Raw genomic sequence first — 20086 nt, forward strand, 5'->3', positions numbered from 1 at the left:
TGTAGTCCAAGCTGACTGTTTGTTTTGGATGCGTTTCAACTGTCGAGGTGTGTACAAATTGTGAATTTCTCTTACCCTAATAGTACCGTATAGAAACCCAGCTCCGACTTTGTTTTGCCAACCCGGATGTTCTGGTATTACGCGTCACTCCAAGATACAGTTTGACCGTCACATTGGCAAACACCATCTATCCGCTAATAGTACTTTCGACCCTTATTTTGGGAAACCTTATCTTCTTCCTCGGACGTTTTCCAGGGTTCGATATTTCTGTTCTCTTTTTGTATTTTCCCTGCTAAATAGAGCATCGATTTCGTGATTTATGTAGAGACTGCATGCTTGCAAAAGCACACAAGATACCCTTGAATACAATGGCCAAAATATGAAATTTGTCAGCTACAGCAGATTATGTTTTGTTTCAGTCTGTCCCAATTATTTGCTCCTGAAAGCCTATGACTTCCAACTCATTACCGCTTTAAAGAGCCCCGTGGCTCCTTCGTTTAATTGCTTGCAAAATGATGCCTCTTGTAACGTCATTCACTTAAAAGTTATTTGTGCGTGCTCAAGAAAACACCCTACAGAAAACATTTAGATCAACCTTGGCAAGACACTGGGCATTCCATGAGAGCTCCAATGGTTCCAATGAACCCGTTAGTTAATACCTGGTCAACACGTTGAATGCTCTGTGCATCGGTTGCATTGATATAGCAGCGCATAACCCCCGTCACCTTGCATGCATGATCTGAACGATGGAACATGCAATTCTGTATAGAATTACAGACCAGCATACTTTTACGAAGGCAAAAAATGATTGCATGTTTACATGAGTGACATCTTAATCCACTTCTTAATAAACAGAAAAGTTCAGCGAATAGGTGTTATATGTGGTTGAATCGTTTGGCGATCGTCGGAACTGTGGGAGACAACACCGCGAGGATGATTCACAAAGGCACAACCACTGTGGTAAGGCGCAGCATCAGGCGATTCACCGATCTCTGGAAAATGGGCTTACGAGACTGATTAGGTAACTCGGTTTTGTGAAAGGTGGGTTAAAGATCGTAAATTAGGTAGATCTGAAGACAGTCATAGGTACGTGCGGTAGGTTCGTGAGGAGGATTAACCGAAGTGATATCCAGAGTGAAGCCCTCCAGGTGACAAAGCTACAAACTAATGAAGTTTTCGCAACCCCTCAGCGAACAATTTAAGCACGTTTTGTCCACTTCTAACAAAAAGATCTGAGTAATTACTCGCAAATAACGAGCCACCGCCCTTGTGCAGAGGTAAAATGACAGAGGTATAGATTTTTTCCTGTTGTGACTGGATAAAGCTGAAAAAGTTTCATAAAGTTGAACGCATCTATAGTCAAATATGGTTCCACATTTTCTACTGGTTAAGATCTCAAACGCGTCTTCGACGAAATACACATTGTCAGCATAATCTGCAAACCTTTTTGCCTAATTGAAATAGACCATGACGAGGGCTGTTAGTTCAGATCCGGATAAAGTGTTTCGGGGTAGTTTTATGGACCAGGCGTGTATTAGGATGAAAAGACAGAGCGCTTCAAAAACCATGAAAGTAACTTTCGACCCCTACTCTGCGAAGGTGGGGTTCGGCAACGTATCTTAGTTCCAAGATCCATGGCGGTGGGCCATGATAGGATGATCCATCCGCTCAGTATTCGCACAATGCAATTGAAATTTCAAAAGCTGCGGCTTGTCCCCGGTAAACTGGAAGAGACAGGTAAGTGAGTTCAGAGCACGATTCTAAGGTTTTTAGCCTGTAGTGGTTTGGCTACCAAATAATTTACTTACCAAGAGTGTGTGACCAAGAAACAAGAATAATAGCGCTAGACTGATTTTACAATAACAGAGGTCAGATGAAACGGACTCACTAGTAATTGTTCTCTCTAAAATTGTTCGTCGTTGGCCCAGATCAGCAGCTAAACAATAATCCAATCGCGGTTGTTCAAGGGTCTTCTTCTGAGCAGTTCATACATATAGTAATTTCCGAAGGTAGTCTGAAATGTTTTGATATCAGTGTTAGCACGAGACTCACGAACGACCGCTGTAGGCCCGTGCGAAATCAGAAGAGAGAGTAGGAGCACATTGTCACGTTTGCATTGCATGAAACTGTATATGTGCGCGTTTTTGTAGGCTTTCGCATTCAGACAGAAAACGGTATGCAATTGACAAAATACGTAACGTTACAAGGGAAGTAAAAAAAGACACAGAGCACCATAAGCCCCATCCAGGCATTCCAGGGTCTCAGTGATGCTAGGAAATTATTCCACCATACTGTTTCCGTTAGGGGCATGATCCATTCAGTGGACAATGGGATTAGGTGAACTGCAAAAATATGAACCTGGATTGAGATGATTTTCGGTTGGGGCACACCACGACAAAATGCTACACTTAGGCGCAAACACTTTCATTCTAATCGCAGACGTTTCGCAGTTAAAAGCACTGCGCTCTCAGCGAGCATATCATGATAAACCGAAAGACTTAATGAAATGTCATTAGAATGACAGTTCCAGGGAAGTGTTGCGCGTCTCTTTTGAGCAAATGGATCACGGGCCCCTGACCTCACTTAAATGGTGCCTTTGCACTGTCAACATTCTCACGCGTCCTCTTGAACGATCAGGAATATTTATCGACTATCACGCAATCGTAAATGAACACTGCAAAGCAGTTTCACCAGTTCCGCAACGAAATCTATCTTCTGTTGGACACGGGGCGAGGCTTCAAGAAGACCAGATGCTACTCGCGTGAACAGGCCCACAAGACAGTCTGTGCTTTAGAAGAGTATCAAAAGCTGTCTATACAAGCTTGTTCTGCTTTCTTTTGTTAGAATTCATTTTAAAAACGACCCCTCGTAAATTTTGGCGCGCATCCAGTTCGACCGTTGCCCTGCTTTGGCTCAGCAAGTTGCTGGATTGGCCTCAGACATGTTTGTTGAGTAGTGGCCGTTGTACGGTCTTCGTTCTTTAAGGTATTTGAGGAAAGGCTACCTGACTATACGTGGGTCAATTTGATAGAAGTTGTGCATGCAGAGGGTGAAAATCACCAGCGCTGTTTTTCTTCACAAATAGGTTAAAACACATCTGCAGAAGGCAAACACGAAAACCAAGCGAAAACCAAAAGATCCGGAGGAGCTAGTAAATTGGGTGCATTTGGTAATAAAAACAGTACACGAAGCACTGGATGTTCAGCAGAGTTTTGTCTAAGAAGACAAGGAGACCACCACTTTGTCACTCGTTATTATACCAAACATAATCGTTGGGTGACCAGGTTTTATACGAACAACCTTGCATCAACTGACGCCTAACTGACGAGGATTTGGGCGCCTGTGGGATCTTGCCATGTATATCGCAGCAGCTTGTTGCCGATAAATCTCTCACTTTTTACCATTAAGATTGTTTACAACTACCTCGGAAAAAGTCAACTTGATCAGCTGAGCAAATGACGTATAGTTGAGCATAGTTGACGTATAGTTGAGTCGCAAAGCAATCAAAAATCACGTACTTATCCTTTGGCAATAGGGCCTGATTTTGCGCCACCCACCATTTTGGAATAAACATTACTATTCACACTGCGAACTTTGGTCATATACACTGCGAACAGCTGCCACATCCCACTGTATGGCTTGTCTGGACAATGGCATACACACTAATAGCACAGTCCAGAAAAACCTTCAAGTTGTGAGCCATTCCAAGCAGTAAGATGTGTCTTTGGGTGTATCTTTAGGTCGTTTGTTTACTGCCAAATTTTGTTGCTCGGTTACGAAAGGCCGGAGCAAGGGTTATTCTACACGCTTTTCCCAAGATCACCGCCATCGCCTTCTGATGACCCGCATAAACAACCTAGCCGGAAAACTAGTGGATAAACTCTAACTACTCGGAACTAGCAAAGGCGCAAACCTCATTAGGCGGATGACTGTTCGGGAACCTCAAACCGGTAGACGGTCTAGTGAAACTGAATTTGACCCCCATTGGCTTCATGACCTTTCGAAGAGTCTCAGTAGGTTGGTTATCATATCCTTCAAAATGCTGTGATGGTTAACATCGTCCCCTGTGCGATGACAACCTTCTGGCTCGTCCCGAACGTAAGCACGCATAGGACTCACTGCAGTTGCTGCCGGGTCCCTGGCCCGTGTAGAAAGCAGAGAGATGTGGGCCCTAACCTGTCCACAAGGACGGTGTGCTATTTTGACTTAGATCGAAGCACAGAATCTCAGCAGGCTGTGTCCCGAAAATCTGTGCGTCCATAATTTCGGCTCCAGGAAAGAGCGAAATGAAAGCAAATTCGATAACATACTACTAGTACCACGGGGGCCCCGGTTCGGAGAACAAAACTGCGATGACGTCACGTGACCTATCTGACTTCTGCAGTAATCTTGGTGTGGTGATCGAGCTAAACCATTTTTTGGAGAAATGAGCGAATGTCTTCAACCTAGCTAGATGATGCTTTATTTATTTCCACCTCCAATTTTGGTTCGATTCCCATATATTCACTCGTTACTCAGTTATCGTGTAATTCATTTAAGTCTCGTGTATCTTGAGGCATGATTTTCAGCAGGCATGATCTACAGGATATAATGCGGTAAAAAAATCAGCACCCAAATTAGTGTTTGTGCGAGCACGTTTTTACGAGAATGTCGCTAGTAAAGTGGTATCACGCAGCGGACATAGTGTTTATGCGGAACTCACAGGGTGCTATTGAACTAAATTAAAAGACCGACTAATGTTTGCTGAACCATGGGCACTGCTGTATTCAAATAGTCAAAACTATTATTAGAGCAAGTATCCTCATCTTCCCTAGCTGAAGATCTTTAGACGGTAGATACTTACAACACCTATAGTTTTTTGGTAGTGCTATGAAATCAGGCGTAAACAGTGCAACTCTAGCGGGCGGCAGCTCATATTTGTCCAGCCTAGATAGCACACCAGTGGGAAGTTGCCAGTGGCAAGTGGGATGAATAATTTCTGGAAAGTCAGCTGACAGCACCATAGAAGGGGATTGCCACTGGGTCATAAGGGTGGGACATTATGCTATCATACTAAGGAGAGAATGACAGGAAATTGGGCTTTCGTTCATGCAAACAAATGCCTTCGTTACCCGAAATAGCTGGCCGGATGTTGAGACCAACGCAGCTTGCAAGATTTAGTTGCAATCGGAAGATTATCCCAGAAGCGTAACTTCCAACACAACGGTGAAGACTGACTGGATACATAACAAAGTTTTTGATCTCCCCAAACGTATCCCAGTTTTGCGATCAACTGAGGCTACCCTCAGGTTTGCTGAATGCGCATATAGTCAAATGATAATTACCGGCATCCGTCGCAGTCCACTGACTCCTTGCTAAAATTGGCGTGCGAAAAGTGTTACCGAAAAAACTGCATTTCATGGGAGATTTTTACTACAAGAATAAGTCACAAGACCTGTCGAAATTTATATCCCAATAGGCTTGGAATGTGCCATTTACTAATGCACTGGAAAACAACCGGATGCAGATCAAGCGAAAGGTAATGACTTTGGTGCAGCGAATACTATCGACAAAACAGCCCCTACATGAATAACTGTCTCTGGTTTACACCGAGAGATTCAGGAAAAAGTTCGTTGAAAATCCAAAAGAGCCTTGCTGTGGAATCCAATAACGCCCCTGACTTTTGCAACGACGGACCATAAATTTGTCGATTTTAAGTCAGTTAGACGAGCCTCATAAAACCCCGAATCAAGAGTATGCCCACAATAATAGTTCGGTGGGCAAAGCCCCATATACAAAAAATGGAAGTGCGAAGCATGTTTCACTCAAGAAAAGCTCAATGCTATTTGACGTATGCCCTCGTCGTTCGTCCGCTCACTTGAGGGTAAATCAGCCATTTATCCTCACGAAAATGATTATAAGATATCACGGAACGTTTCCGAGGGCCTAACTTATTCCAACTTGAAAGGCTGCTACCGTTACAAATAAATGGACAAGAAAATTGGCAAACCACAAAACGTTTGGCTTGCTGTCCTTATTTCTGAAAACATGAGTGCGCGCGATGTGCAATAAAGCGATAAATTATCTCAATGTATGGTGTTCTTTCAGCCATCCACCATGCCTGCATTTAAAGGAAATCACACGTAATTGGGCAGGTTCTTAGAATGAGGCTTTTCTATATAGAGGATATTTCAAGAGTTGAGGTATGTTATCTCGATTCACTAAACTGTCACCCATTGTTTAAAAAATGTGCAACGGTTTGTTATCCGCCCCACAGGCATCTCTGGAAGGAGTAAACTGGGAGGTTGAAAAACGGTAAAAGGATCCCAAAAGGGGCTGTTTTTTCACCTAATGTTTCCAAAGGATTCTATGAGATGTCTGAAGCGGCCACGTCGCAACTTTGTGAATGAGAGTTGGTTTGAGAGCCCCCAGTAGATGTGAACACCTTACAAAGAGAGCTTGCGACCAGCGTCAAAAATTTATGAAATTCAAAAATGGTCCTGGTGATGTTTGGAGAATCAAAATTCTGTTTAGCATACCATGTTAATCGCTAGGTGTTTAGAAATTAAGGTGGCCGGAGATTTAGATCACAGCGGCTATGTCAGGCGATCGCCCGCTTCAGTGATATTCGGCGCTTTATTTTTCCTTTTAGACCCACTAAAAGGATGATGTGAAAGTAAATCATTTCATCCTTGCGTGTTCGAGTCACGTCGGGCTCACCAAACCTTCTCCCCCACACTCCTGCACGAAACTTTCGTTTTTAAAAGATCAATATAATCAAAATGGCGGCAGCCTCACTTCCGGTCGCATGGCCAACGGAAAAAAATCTTCACCGAACTTTCAACTAGTGTGGTGTACGGCACCAACTCTTAAAGAATCTTCGCCCTTCGAAATCAAAAACATGGGGTGACTTCTACCGTTTTCACTTCGTTCGGCATCATCTATGCGACACAATTCAAGAAAAATTGAAACAAAATGTAGGCTGAAAAAAGGAAAGAAAAGACTAACTCCCTACTGCAAATTATAGTCCAAGCGGAACAAGCTAAGGCTCTAGCAGCGCCGCTCACTCACTCTGTTTACGCCCCATTGGTAAACGTTGATCAAGGAAACGCTACTACGACCCAACAGAAACATACATTTTTAGTCACTGTAACTATTTGGTTCTTACAATCTAGCTTTGTCATCCGTTCTGGATTTTTATTCACTCATCAACGTAGTTTCATGACATCCTATCTTTAACCACTAGTTTTGTCTCACTACAGTATCCTAGACTAAAACTTATGAAACGACGTCTTTTGTTTAAATTACCTACTTATATCTCTCTGTCGACCTACTTGGGGTCCTGAGCCAATCGGCTCACTGGATGGCCATAGTGCGCGAACGCCATATTGTTCACAGATTTCCTGGTCTTACGTTGATTTCGGCCGCTCATTTCGTCGCTTAAATGCGGCTTTATACGAACGTACGTTTCATTGGTGACTTTAGTTCAGTTAGAGGAATCACCCCGACCTCAGGCTTTTCATCCATAAGTTTTTTTTCAGTTCTTGAATGTTCGGTTCGAAGCTCCACGTTTTTTGCACTTTTTGGGTGTTTGCAGCCTCGTTTCCGCGCTCTCTAAATTTTCTCGCCTTACTATCGCACCATTGCTTTTAAATTGATCATGTGGAACTATTTTGAATTTCAGAGTGCAATTGATGGCTCAAGAGACACAGTCGAATCAGGCCCATGGAACTATTAATCTTCAGAGTTCCCAATTGCGACACTCGACGACTGTAGGACTAATCAGTTCGGGATATACGAATTCTGAGGAACTATACACGCTCCAACAAGTTTCATACTCGCCAAACAAACTGCCTGCGGGTTCGAACGTTTGCTTAGCTCAAGTGGCACCTGGTTCAAATACGCACTTGGGTCCCCCAGATCCTAGAGCACCTTGTGTGTCAGGCTCCGCCACGTCCGTCTTGACTACGCACGGGTCGTATGTAGATAGCAACTCGCACACCGCTGGAATTACCCATGGCGGTTACGGCAAGGGACAGATGACCCATGTCCATGGCAACGCGACGTCCAGTCAGCCTGATATGTTAGAGAGCCTGCTCTCCCGAAGTGCTTATACTTCTCAAGTAAGCGCCGTCCCGGAGTATTCTCGATCAACAGGTTCGACACAAAATGCTCAGGCTTTGGGGTCGACCGTTTCTGTGTCTTCGACAGCTGTTCGCTTTACAGGAACTGCTCCATCTGGGCATCCGGGGGCCTCCACCTACAGTGGTACTAACAACAATCCCTCAGCCGTTGCCACTGATCCTGAAAAGCGCCGGCTTATCCAACACCAGTTGATCCTGCTGCTTCATGCGCGGCGTTGTAAAGCCCAAGATGGAGACCGTGGGAATCAGTGCAACCAACCACACTGCAAAACTATGCGTGACGTGCTACAACACATGGCGACATGCAATGAAGGCAAGGATTGTCAGAAACCCCATTGTGCTTCTTCGCGTCAGATAGTCTCACACTGGAAAAACTGCAGTAACCGTGAATGTCCAGTGTGTGAGCCCCTACGGCAAAGCCAGCACTATCAACAAAACCAAATTGTACGTCAACAGCAGTCTCAAGTTGCGGCCACACAAGCGGCAGTTCGAACTCCGGAGGTCAATGGCGTTGATCCAAACACCATTTCATCTGGCCAGTCCTTCACCCAGGCGGCGCCCATTATGCGCCCCACGACCGCAGGGAACTCCGCAGTCGCTACGACTGGTCTGCGAACAGCCGTCCCCGCGGGAACAGCTACAAGTTTGGACCCGTCAAATGTCAACGGAGTGAGCGGCCCTGCAATCGTCAACCGCACCTCGATTGACCAAACTGGTTGGCGAAAGGAAGTGAATATGCCCAAGCGCAACCATGTGGTCAGACGGATGTAAGTTCGTGGTTCTTCTTGTTCTGCCTCTAGTTTTACTTTTACTGCCACTTGCATCTTGCTGTCAACATTCCCACTGTCCGGGTTTCAGTTCGGTTTTCGGTACTTTGGACACGTGCCTTGTAAGCGTATAAACTACAATGCGCCGGTTATTTGGATGGGTGAAAAGAGATAGTGAAGATAATAGTTGAGCTATGATGCCCTTTCTGTGCCTAGCTGCCATGCCACCCGTAGGAAACAAGAGGGAGGAATACTGCCAGATGAAGCCGAGAGACAGAGGTCGGGTTCGAATCACGGACATTCCGGTCAGTTAAAATATGGGAACGGGTTCTATCATATTCCTGCCCTAGGACCGGACAAGATGTGCTCCTTGTGGTTGGGAAGATCTCTACTGTTTACGGTCATATTCAGGACGAACGGAACGTTCATCTAACAAGGGGCTCATGACCCCAACTACTGATGTAATGAAAACATAGGGATTTACTGCTGTGAAGTTCTACGTCTTTGGGACATCGCGTAGCGCACGTGATTCAAGCTCACCAGTCTAGTCTTGTTGATAACGTGCCTAACTCCCGTAAATTCATTACGGGTAGAAGCCCTTGAAGAGTGAAGGAAAGCGGACGGTAGGGACCAGGTGCGAAAGAGCCGTGTCTTTTGGGAAGACGCTCAAGGACAAGGTGCCAGCATCTTTGGTTAACTTTAAGGTAAACTTGTCTAAGCATGTCGAAGTAAAGCGTCTTTAACTTGAGACCAGGGACTTGGAAATCCTTATCTAAGACCACTTCGGAGGAGCAGTGCGAAAGTTTGGGATCACTTCCATTGTCCCGTTTAGAGTACTTTGCGCGGACAAGCACTTGTCAGACAACGTCGTCTGAGTGATGCGAATCCAGTAAACTCACAAGAGGTCAATACCTCGATCCGTGGTATCGAAGGTTTCAGTCTCGATTAGCAACGAACTCATCAATGCAACTTCAATGGTAGTGAAGGGTAAGATCAATCTCACCAGTTGCTATGCACCTTATGGATGCGAACTCGCCCTTCATGCTCAAGAACGTTGCAACTGGTGTTCATAGTTTCCCTAGTTGTAGTGAGACGTATAATCTCCAGGCTTAACGCGCTGTCCACCGTCATTGTTTTCTCGTGTACCAGTCACGGTGTGTAGATCGCAAACCCCGGACTTCCGTAGCTTCCCTCAGCTTCGCGTCTGTGGTCGGTTAGTCGAATTGAGCACTATCTGGGGTGGCCAGGGAGGCCTGTCCTCATTCGCCAGTATTTTTGATTTGTTTGCCAATGTGTCCCGTCTAGACTGGCATGCGAATATCTATGGCTACCTACCCGTAAACTGCTTGATGTACCAACCGACCGGCCCGCTTCTTTTCGCGAGACCACCCATGGAGTAGGAGTTGTAGTTATCGAATATTTTCTTGGCCAACACTTGCGGCTGCTCCTCTTTGATTTCAGTCGAATTATCTCCATTGCAACAACCACCTAGACATTTGTTTCATGATGTCGCCATTCCACGCGCAAAAGAATAGGATGGGCACTGAGCACTTATCGGAAACGAGGAAGGTGGCTGCTTGCTAAGGCTTGACTCAAGCTGTCGGTACTCGGTTGGTATAGGGATGTCGAGCCGAATAGGGCTCCGTTATAGGGACCTGTTACACTCCCTCCGAGTGACAGCTGCGGCTGGTAGGAAGGCAGCGTGGGAACTAATTTCAGATGTTCAGTCCTTTCAGGTACATTTGTTCGCTTCTGTGGACACAGTTACCACTTATAAGGACGAATATCGGCATGATTTGATTAGCTTTTCATTCTTCTACGTACATCACCTAAATATACTCGGCCATCTCAAGAATAGGAGCGACTTAGTGTTATGTTGTCTGCTGACATCAGCGTTGTGGGTCTTAATTCATCCGAAGCACACGTAAGGCGGTGGACGAGCCACTGAATATACCACATTAAACGTGTGTTGGCATTGAAACGTTATCACAATTCATAGCCTCTTAAGGCTTTGATGATTTCTGTGGAGAATTGGGGGTGGATGAAGCTGACTGCTCTTGCGTTCATCTGGGCATATTCGAAGTAAGACCCTTGGAAGTTTTTGGGCAGAGTGCGAATTTCATCTGGCGCACGCCAATAGATTTTTTTAGGTAACATCATTCAACGCCGCTCGAAAGTTTTCAGAAATGTCTCCCTCCCCCGACTCAATGTCTAGAGGACCACATCCACCTAGCGTATTTTGTCTTACCAAATAAGGATGACGTGGGACTCAAACTGACTGCTGCTGGGTATATGTATGTCTACGGCGAAAGCTCTCAATAGGTAATACTTCACATGCATGAGCACTTTGTTCTTTGGATAGGTAATATTCCTTTTTGTGAATTCTGGACTCCTTACTGACTCTAACAAGGAGTTTTTTTTGAGACCAAAACCCTATCACTGGATATTAGTTTTTTTTGAGACCAAAACCCTATCAACTGGATATTATGACGCTGAGCCCCTTTTCTCACAACACTTACCGGACACTCCCTCCAACTCATGAACTTGCAACTGATTGAATTATCACGTTCGCAGTATTTCGACAACCAACTGTGAAGATGATCTAGTAAACCTCGACCACACCTTAAGCTGATTTTCATATGAGCAACGCCGTATATACCACCGGTCCAGGGCAACCAGCCATTGAATCGCGGTTTTCCTCGACTTCATAAGAGTCCTTGATTCCGTAGATAGGTTGGTTCTTCTACATACGTTTGTTCAAAGAGGAATACCCTTGCTGTTTGTGAATATGCCTCGTAGTCTCTGTCTCAACATTCCTGGTTGTGTAGGTGATAACAGTAGACCGTCCAGGAATTTTTCGGACAGATTACCACCCCCTCTGTTCAATTCTGCCATCGATATGACTATGGAAGGAACATTTCAAAGCATCGAAGGTCTGTTGTGTGAAATACATCGAGAGAAAGTGGTAGGTTTTGGCGTGGTCTTGGTTATACGGGTTGGGCCTCCAAATTGCAAATATTGCTTCAGAATCCTCAGTTATATCCCTCTAGATATTCTGGGAGAAATTGGATTTTTGCTGGCTTACTGACCTGGACAGCTTTACAAACAGTGTCTGTACCGCGATAGAAGAGGCTAATGCCTGCTCTAGCAAATTCGGAGCAGCATCTGCGAACTTACGATGCGGTAAACTAATTTCACTCGGGTTGAATAGCCGTGCTTATAAGACAATCGTGAGAACAACCCTACTCCATGGTTGCGCAACCTGCCCCCCTCCCGGCGACCAGATGATCTTAGACAACCTCAAACAGGCGATCGTCGAAGCTTTCTCAGACGGTCGCTGCACCTTGTTCATAATAGGACACTGCGTAGGTGGTGAATCGGAATGGGTAATGGGTAGAACTCGTCAGGTTAAGCATACCAGTGTCTTCGAGCTCGAACTCGTGTTAACGACAAACTCCATGAGACGTGACTTGACAACACGAAATGTGGACAGGAAACTCAAACCGTGTGTTGTGGAATCCTACCCTCTTGGTTCGGGTTCACGTGATGCTTGTTGAACATGGTTAGAAACCCTACAGAACATAGAACTTAACCGAATGCACTAGAACCATCTAGCCCGGTTTTGCATGCTGAGCTCATGTGTGGCCAGGTTCATATATTTTGTTATTTGCAGAAGTCCCAATGGACCGGCGAAGGTAAAATTAATTCCAAATTAGTAGGTATTTAATTACGAGGTAAAATGGCTAGGGCTGCTAACAAAACGTTAGCAGGTTAATGTGATTAGACTAAAGCACCACCTGCCAAAAAAATATTCTCTTCCAAACCTGTCCGGAGGAAGATCATGAAATGATTGTACCATAGTCAAACGGAACTGTTTCCAGTCATGGCGCATGTGATTATTGTGGTAGCGGTGATCACTTTCTAGTTAAAGTCGTGTGGTTACCGCTTATCGGGTAACGTTCGCAAGGGAATACTGGTCATTTTCGATTGTGGCGTCTTACTCTTTCTTGGTGCTCCTAGCCATAGTGCTTCTTTCAGCTGGTATGGCAGCTAGGCACTGAAATAACCTGGATGATATGACGAGACGGAAACTAGGATACCCTAATGATTTTGCCCGGGGGTATGTTGATTTTCCACTGTTTTCACCCTTCCACTCGTTCCCCCTCTTTACTGTGGCGTTCTTTCGTAGTTGTATGGTATCTGAAAACCATTAGGTACCACTGGTATAACGGTGTCCATGGTTGTGATATCTCCATAATTCAGACCAACAATCGGCACATGAACGTGCTACGAAAAACCATGATCAGAATCGAAGTAGTTGAGAGGATGCAAGTTAAGCTTTAGGTTATTCACTCCATTGTGAAGTTCATTACAAAGCAAGACTAGTTTCTCTGGTTTTAAGATCAAGACCGTGTAGATTAACTTGGGTTGGTGGTTTCCGAAACCATACTTTCATTCGTCCTTTTTGAGAGTTGAATTACTTGGACGAGGTCGTAGAGAATGCCATGAAAATCTGCTGGGTGCAGAGTGTTCGGGGACTATCGGACGTATATTCGTAGTTCAATTTATGGTAACGAAAATCCGGTGCAACGTGAGAGACTTGTATGCTTCATTACATGAACTGAAAAGGAAAAAAATCACTAGTGGTGGTTGCCATCCCGCGCCATTTCGGAATGCTTTCATGGTGCACATATCCACTATCTCCGGGTTTCAGTGCAGGCAAAGCAGCAGGGGCATGCCAGGAATTGACCGCTCTCATGCGCCTTGTTTCAGTTTCACGTAGTCGTCTCTACTCACTAACAGAGTTCAGTGAGACTGCTGTGATATTCTTCGCTCATGCCCCAACCAGCATGGTCGATATTACGTCAAAGTTGAGCGACGATGACAGGATTGTCGTACGTCTTCATGCAATCCCTGACACCATATTAGTCCCACAACATGGTGATGTCCCGCGGGCACTTGTGCTCCAGTGCGACTTATATTTTGTTCTGTGTATGAAATGAACGCATATAGCAGAATGGCGCACATGAACGTTCCGAATGTGATTTTTGCTAGGTGGGATATCTCGATGTTACCTTGTAGTAAAGAGGATAAAAAAGTAGAGCGGGTAACTCACTACGAACGACCTTCTTTCTAGAGAAACGATCCAGAACGAGGTACACTTACACTTTAAAGCATTATTAAGGTTAGCGCATATGAGCATAATATCGAAATAAGACGCCCTGAATGGGATTGATGCAGCGTCCTTGGCTTACCTCGCCTGACATAGTCCTACTGTACAACGACAAACCGTAGTTAGACGGTCAAACTAGGGCATGCCGGCGTGTTCGTGATTAAGACCGCCAACTTACCATGGTCTGTAGGGTTTCTAATCACACCTAGGGGATTTAGCTGCCTCGGTGGTTTTCACAAAAAGGTCTGAGCTCGTGGTAGATCAGCGGTTAAAGTGCCAGCTTAACGACCAGAAGGGCTGTAGTTCGAATCCAGCCTCTGTATATAGACTGCTCCCGTCTAGGCTTTGGTATCTCAGCTACGTATCTGCGTATTTGCAGCTACGCACCGTGAGTGCTATAGCTGAACGATCATTGTTTATATTACACAGGTTGTCTTCCACTCCGTAAACTCGTAATAACCCACCCACTCAGTGGCGAGTCTTCATTTCAGATCCATATATAGGTATCTAACCTAATGACGAGCCTCATCTGACCTCGATTTTTTTCAATAACTTAAGTAGCGTTCTGTTGATAGTGGCACTTTTCTACTGCGCGTAATCTGTGCTTCTCAAATGTCCTCACCAATTTGGTGTTACTGTTTTGAAGTACTGTTTTGAAGTGATTACTTGGCATTTGTGCAAGCTCTCGACAAACGTCTTGAGAATTTAATGTTTATTGTTTGTGTGAGAACACCCTGTTTATCTTAATCTCCTCTTCTTTTTTTCCGCTGCTAGCGTGCGGTTCATTTTCCCGTTTCCTGATCCCGCTGCTTACAATGACCCGCGTATGCGCAATCTCATCGAATATGCGCGGAAAGTCGAACGAGAGATGTATAGCACGGCAACCACAATGGATCACTACTTTCGCCTTCTAGCCGAGAGGTGTTACAAAATCCACCGAGAACTGGAGGAGAAGCGAAAAAGCCGACAGTCTAATTCTGACGTAACGGCAGTGAGTTCAAAGTCAGCCGTCACCACCACAAGTCCCTCTGGGACGTCAAATTTCAACCAGAGTTTATCCGCTTTGTCTAATCAGTTAGCTCTCGCCACAACTCCGACTCCCTCGGTTACTTCTGCTGCAAGCAGAGTAGCTTGCACCGTAACTAACGGCACATCTACCAGCATCCCTTCAGACGGGTTCGAATTCGGGTCTTTCACCTCCCAAGATTCAAATGGCTCCGAGAACGACATGTCTCGATTCGAGCAGTACCTTCAAAATGCCTATAACAGAGGTCGATATAAATCCGAAGCAGGCCCATCAACTATTTCAGAGCCCTTATCGAATGCCTCTTCCTCCACCTCTTCAACCACAGCCCCTCTTACAATCCAGTTAAAGCCATCTGCTGAGGACTTTAAAACTGCTTGTGTCGTCCCGACACCCACTGTTTCTGATCCTTCTCCCATCAAGCAGGAGAGTATAACTGTGGAAACTAAAAACACGGAACCACCGGTAGTTGAAACGTCCACTAGCGGTGACTCGTTTCCCGTCGTTCCCACCCTGACATCCTCTGCTTCCGGGTTGTCGCTCAATGTTAAAGCTGATGAGACTAACTGGAAACGGTGGTCCAGAGAGGAACTGCTTCGTAGTTTTCTACAGTTACTTGAGGAGGTTTACAATGACAAGTTTGCCGAACCTTTCCGTGCTCCTGTCGACCCGGTGATGCTACATATCCCTGATTATTTTGAGGTGATCAAGGAGCCCATGGACCTGACAACTATCCGAAACAACTTGGAGGACGGAAACTACAAGGACCCTTGGGAAGTCGTGGAACATTTCCGTCTCATGTTCAATAATGCTTGGTTATACAATAAAAAGAACTCCAAGGTTTATAAAATGTGCACAAAGGTATGTCAGTTAGATAACTTACTTATGTACCTCCTGTAGCTCGCGGAACTCTTTCAGAGTCGAATTGATCAAGTAATGCAAGGAATGGGTTTCTGCTGTGGACAAGACTATGAGTATCAGCCACAAGGTCTATACTGTGCGTCCGCAAATTTGTGTGCGATTAACCGAGATGCAACTTACTTTGTATACTTTAATAAGTACGTCTCTTTACACTTCCATCACGGTCTCTTTAGTGACAAGCAGTCGACGGGTCTTGTTTGTGACAAGTACTATCAATGTGAAAAATGCTTTGACGAGGCAGGTGATGTCGTCATCTTAGCTGATGAGCCAAATCAATCTGTGTAAGTTGCTGTCTTAGTCTATGTTAATTTTCTTAGGTCGATACCCAAAGAGCAGTTCGAGCGGAAGAAGAACAATGTTAAGGAGAAGGAAGAACTCGTCACTTGCAAGGAGTGCGGCCGCCGGTGGCATAAGGTCTGCGCTCTGCATATGGGTGAGATTTGGCCTGCCGGGTTTGTTTGTCCTGGTTGTTTGCGAGAGCGTGGTCTCAAACGCAAGGAAAACCGTTTTACTGCAAAAAAGCTTCCTGTTACCCGGCTGAGCGCATTCCTGGAGAAGCGGGTAAATGATTTTCTGAAGAAGAAGGAAGTGGGAACAGGAGAGGTCACTATCCGGGTATTGGCCAGTTCAGATAAGGTGGCAGAGGTCAAACCACTCATGAGAGCCAGATTTACAGAGAGTGGCGAGCTATCGGAGTCGTTTCCATACCGCCTGAAGGCGATTTTCGCCTTTCAAGAGATTGACGGACAGGATGTTTGCTTCTTTGGTCTTTACGTCCAGGAATACGGATCTGAAAGTCCTCAGCCTAATCGGCGAAGAGTGTACGTAGCATACCTAGATTCAGTATTTTTCTTTCGACCCAAACAGTACCGAACGGATGTCTACCACGAGATATTAGTGGGTTACTTGCTGTACGCCAAGCGGTGTGGCTACACAATGGCTCACATATGGGCCTGTCCTCCAGGAGAAGGAGATGATTATATATTCCACATGCACCCAGCAGAACAAAAGATCCCCAAAGCAAAGCGTCTCCAAGAATGGTATCGACGAATGCTTCAGAAAGCCATCATAGAAGGAATAGTTGTGGATTACAAAAACATCCTCAAAGATGCTTTGGATCATCAGCTTGTCTCACCAACTGAAATACCTTACTTCGAGGGTGATTTTTGGCCCAACACTTTGGAGGATATACTGAAAGTGAGTCCGCTGATTCTTTTTGCTTTGTTTCGTGTATAAACCAGTCTTTCGTGTCTACGACTCCGTTTCGAGTTGATCGGGTTATAGGTTGGCTGGACAGAGGATACTTTCGCTTCATACTTGCGCCCTTGTTTATTCTTTGGGAATGAATAGTCATCATCATTGTCATCTGTAGTAACCGCGTACTTGTCGTACAGTGGTTGTGGCTGCCACATTTTCGTGCACCGATGATTCGGGAAGGTGGGGTAGGTAGCTGCGTATTAGAGGCGGAAGCTGATAAATTAGTGCGTAAATACAGCACTGTAGGACTGTTAATTGGGGGGATTGAAAAGGGAACTATGCATTGAAGGTAATAGCTTGGATACATGAGGGCGCGACTGGGTCATGTTTGACAATGTCTGTAACCATTGATATGACCTATCTCGGGGTCCCCATCCGGGTAGCTACGCGCATTGATGATTGTCGTATCTGGTAAGGTAGTCCAGCGTTAAAGGCGCGAGCTTACTGGCCGGAAGCACCGTAGTTTGAACGAAACCCCGGCATCTCAATTGCTCTCTAGGACCTGGTATCTTGACAGTATCGGAGCCCTCATCCTTTCTTCGGGTGACATGGCAGCTACGCACCGAAAAGGCCAAACAGCTGAACTCTATTATCTCTATATTCTTATCTGGCGAGGGATCATATAGCTTATTCTTTCTTTTAACTCATCTTCGATTCACTCAGCTAAATTATTGCAGTTACATGAATTTATTGCACACGATTGAACAAGTCACTGTTGCTTAACTCTAGTCAGGTGCTGATTGAGACTGAAGGTAAGCATACTTCCGATTGCACGTGCCACTGCGTGAACCAGATGGAATGCATGGGTCCAATCGACCAGGTGGCAACCGCTGTCCTATGACTGTTTTTGCTGACAAAACTTTCATTTAACTCGGAAATTGCCTGAACAGGAGCGATTATAACCCGAATCGAATTCTCCAACGGCAAGACTGCAGTCGTCTACGGAATACTACCAAGGTAAATCTAAATCTCCCTGAACGAAACTGCGGCAGCTACAACCACTGTACGACGAGTACGCGGTTATTACAGCTGCCAATGGTAATGATGAACGGGTCGACAGACATCTACTCTGAACTTGAAAAAGCTTTTGTTTATTGAAACAGGTGGTGGCCCCTTTCCAGTTGCCAGCTGTGCACCGAATGGGAGCCAAAACTAAGCAGCGATTATTTAATTCTTCAACTGCACTGTGGATCCGTATGTCAGCACGGTTTGTTTCATTAAAATCTGTCTCCACGGTTCTGGTATCCGATCACGTTTATATGTTTGGGATTTCGACATCAGTTACTGAGCAAAATCGAATCATTTTAACGACGACAATCACTTAGTGTTGGCGACGGTACGTGGATGGTCACATATATTGAAATTGACTTCATAGACGCAGTATCAGTCGTCACACTCAAAATCATTTGGATTGAACCGAGCATACACTACATCTCAGCCATGACGTCACTCAGCGAGTTGGTAATGGATTCAGCAGGGAGTTAAAGGAGTCATCCCATAACTTCATTCACGTAAATGTGACTTTTGCTGTGGGATCTTGATGGTTAACACTAAGGTATGCGATCGTATCTTGCCGGTTTGTTGAAGCGATGGCTCGTTTAAGATGGGCTGTCAGGGAAGCTCTCAGTTGGGAACTTGCAGTCTATTAATAGCAGGCCGTTCATGTTCTCTTTCTGATGTAAAAATCGCAGTTTCTAAAACGGGAACAATAAGCTATTTTCCTCATAGCCACAGGAAATTGTTGAAGCCAGTGCTCTTTGTCCGAACACCGGGCTCATTCTTCCATTCTCTTACCTGAACGGGATTTTAATCGTTGCCGAAGCGCCTCACTGTACTTACGTCCTCGCTGCCGGACGACCTGTAAATTTTAACTCAGCTAGTAATGTTTATTGGATTTGGAATAGAAGATACAGTCTTACAGTCAGAAACTACTTTCCTGAGCCAGCATAATTACTAGCCGTGTCGCTGCTCAGACTGAGCACTTCCCTTCGGTGATCCTGCTATGGTGATTCGTGTTTTCCATGATGTGGGAGTTGAACTCGACTTCAAAACTGGAAGTCTTCTCAGCATGGGCCCTGACTGAGAAAAATGGGTTTTACCGAGATCCGTCACGATTACCTTCGGTTTGCAGTAAGGACGGCTATTGTCTTCCTGGTAAGCGGTGTGAACGTTCAAGCTTAGCCCTTAAAAAGCACGGGTTCCTGTTATCTTCGGAGTCGGTGCCAATCGTGCGGATGATATAGAGTTGTCTGCTAAACATCATCTGTTCCCACCCAGTATGAACTTACAGCACCAGGGCTCACATCGAATTACTTAGGGGGCACCAACAACAAGTCGTTACGTGGCCATCAGTTATCGGTGGAGGGCTTTAGTTAAAGTTCATCCCGTTTTTAGGCTTCGCAACTTGATTCCAGTCGTGCTGTTGTTCAGGCCCGGTTATCCATTCATTCTTCTGCAGGATTACACAGACTGAGGCAGAACAGTCCCGTCCAACTTCAACGGGTTTCAGTTCAAAAACAACAAGGTACTCTAGCTGGAAAGCTAATGGGACCGCGCCGTCACACTGATCATAAAAATTGGTTAAAGTATGAATGTAAAGACAAAGGAAACTATACTCTGCGATTTCAGGGCTCTGTCTAGGCCATCCGATTCGGTACAAAAGAACACTGGATATTGTCGAAATCAGCAAGTTTCAACTGGTGCCCAAAAATTCATACCGGCTAGCAATCACGGTGGCACCTCATCCCAGATAATCTTGGGCTTGGTCATCATCATCATCATTGTCAGCTGTAAGAGCCGCGTACTTGTCGTACACTGGTTG

The 20086-nt window shown here is 45.2% G+C and overlaps 3 protein-coding genes across 3 annotated transcripts in view; 1 reads left to right on the top strand and 2 right to left on the bottom strand.

The window, feature by feature from the left end:
* Nucleotides 1-1634: 1634 nt before the first annotated feature.
* The window catches only part of T265_07671 (hypothetical protein), a gene marked incomplete at both ends in the record, with an annotated part of 32615 nt that continues 14163 nt past the window's right edge, over nucleotides 1635-20086 (top strand). Inside the window, 5 exons of the mRNA XM_009173250.1 lie at nucleotides 1635-1741; nucleotides 7664-8890; nucleotides 14838-15948; nucleotides 15988-16289; nucleotides 16326-17205. Coding sequence (XP_009171514.1) covers nucleotides 1635-1741; nucleotides 7664-8890; nucleotides 14838-15948; nucleotides 15988-16289; nucleotides 16326-17205 — 3627 coding nt within the window. The remainder of the gene's footprint in view (nucleotides 1742-7663; nucleotides 8891-14837; nucleotides 15949-15987; nucleotides 16290-16325; nucleotides 17206-20086) is intronic.
* Nucleotides 6847-7411, bottom strand: T265_14347 (hypothetical protein; the record flags this gene model as incomplete). Its single annotated transcript, XM_009173269.1, has 2 exons — nucleotides 6847-6961; nucleotides 7314-7411. Coding segments are annotated over 2 exons (213 nt in total), but the record flags the coding sequence as incomplete, so codon positions are not given.
* The window catches only part of T265_07672 (hypothetical protein), a gene marked incomplete at both ends in the record, with an annotated part of 18353 nt that continues 6851 nt past the window's right edge, over nucleotides 8585-20086 (bottom strand). Inside the window, one exon of the mRNA XM_009173251.1 lies at nucleotides 8585-8835. Coding sequence (XP_009171515.1) covers nucleotides 8585-8835 — 251 coding nt within the window. The remainder of the gene's footprint in view (nucleotides 8836-20086) is intronic.

This window comes from Opisthorchis viverrini, assembly GCF_000715545.1.
Source record: "Opisthorchis viverrini unplaced genomic scaffold opera_v5_180, whole genome shotgun sequence".
In the NCBI taxonomy this organism is placed as follows: Eukaryota; Metazoa; Platyhelminthes; class Trematoda; order Opisthorchiida; family Opisthorchiidae; genus Opisthorchis; species Opisthorchis viverrini.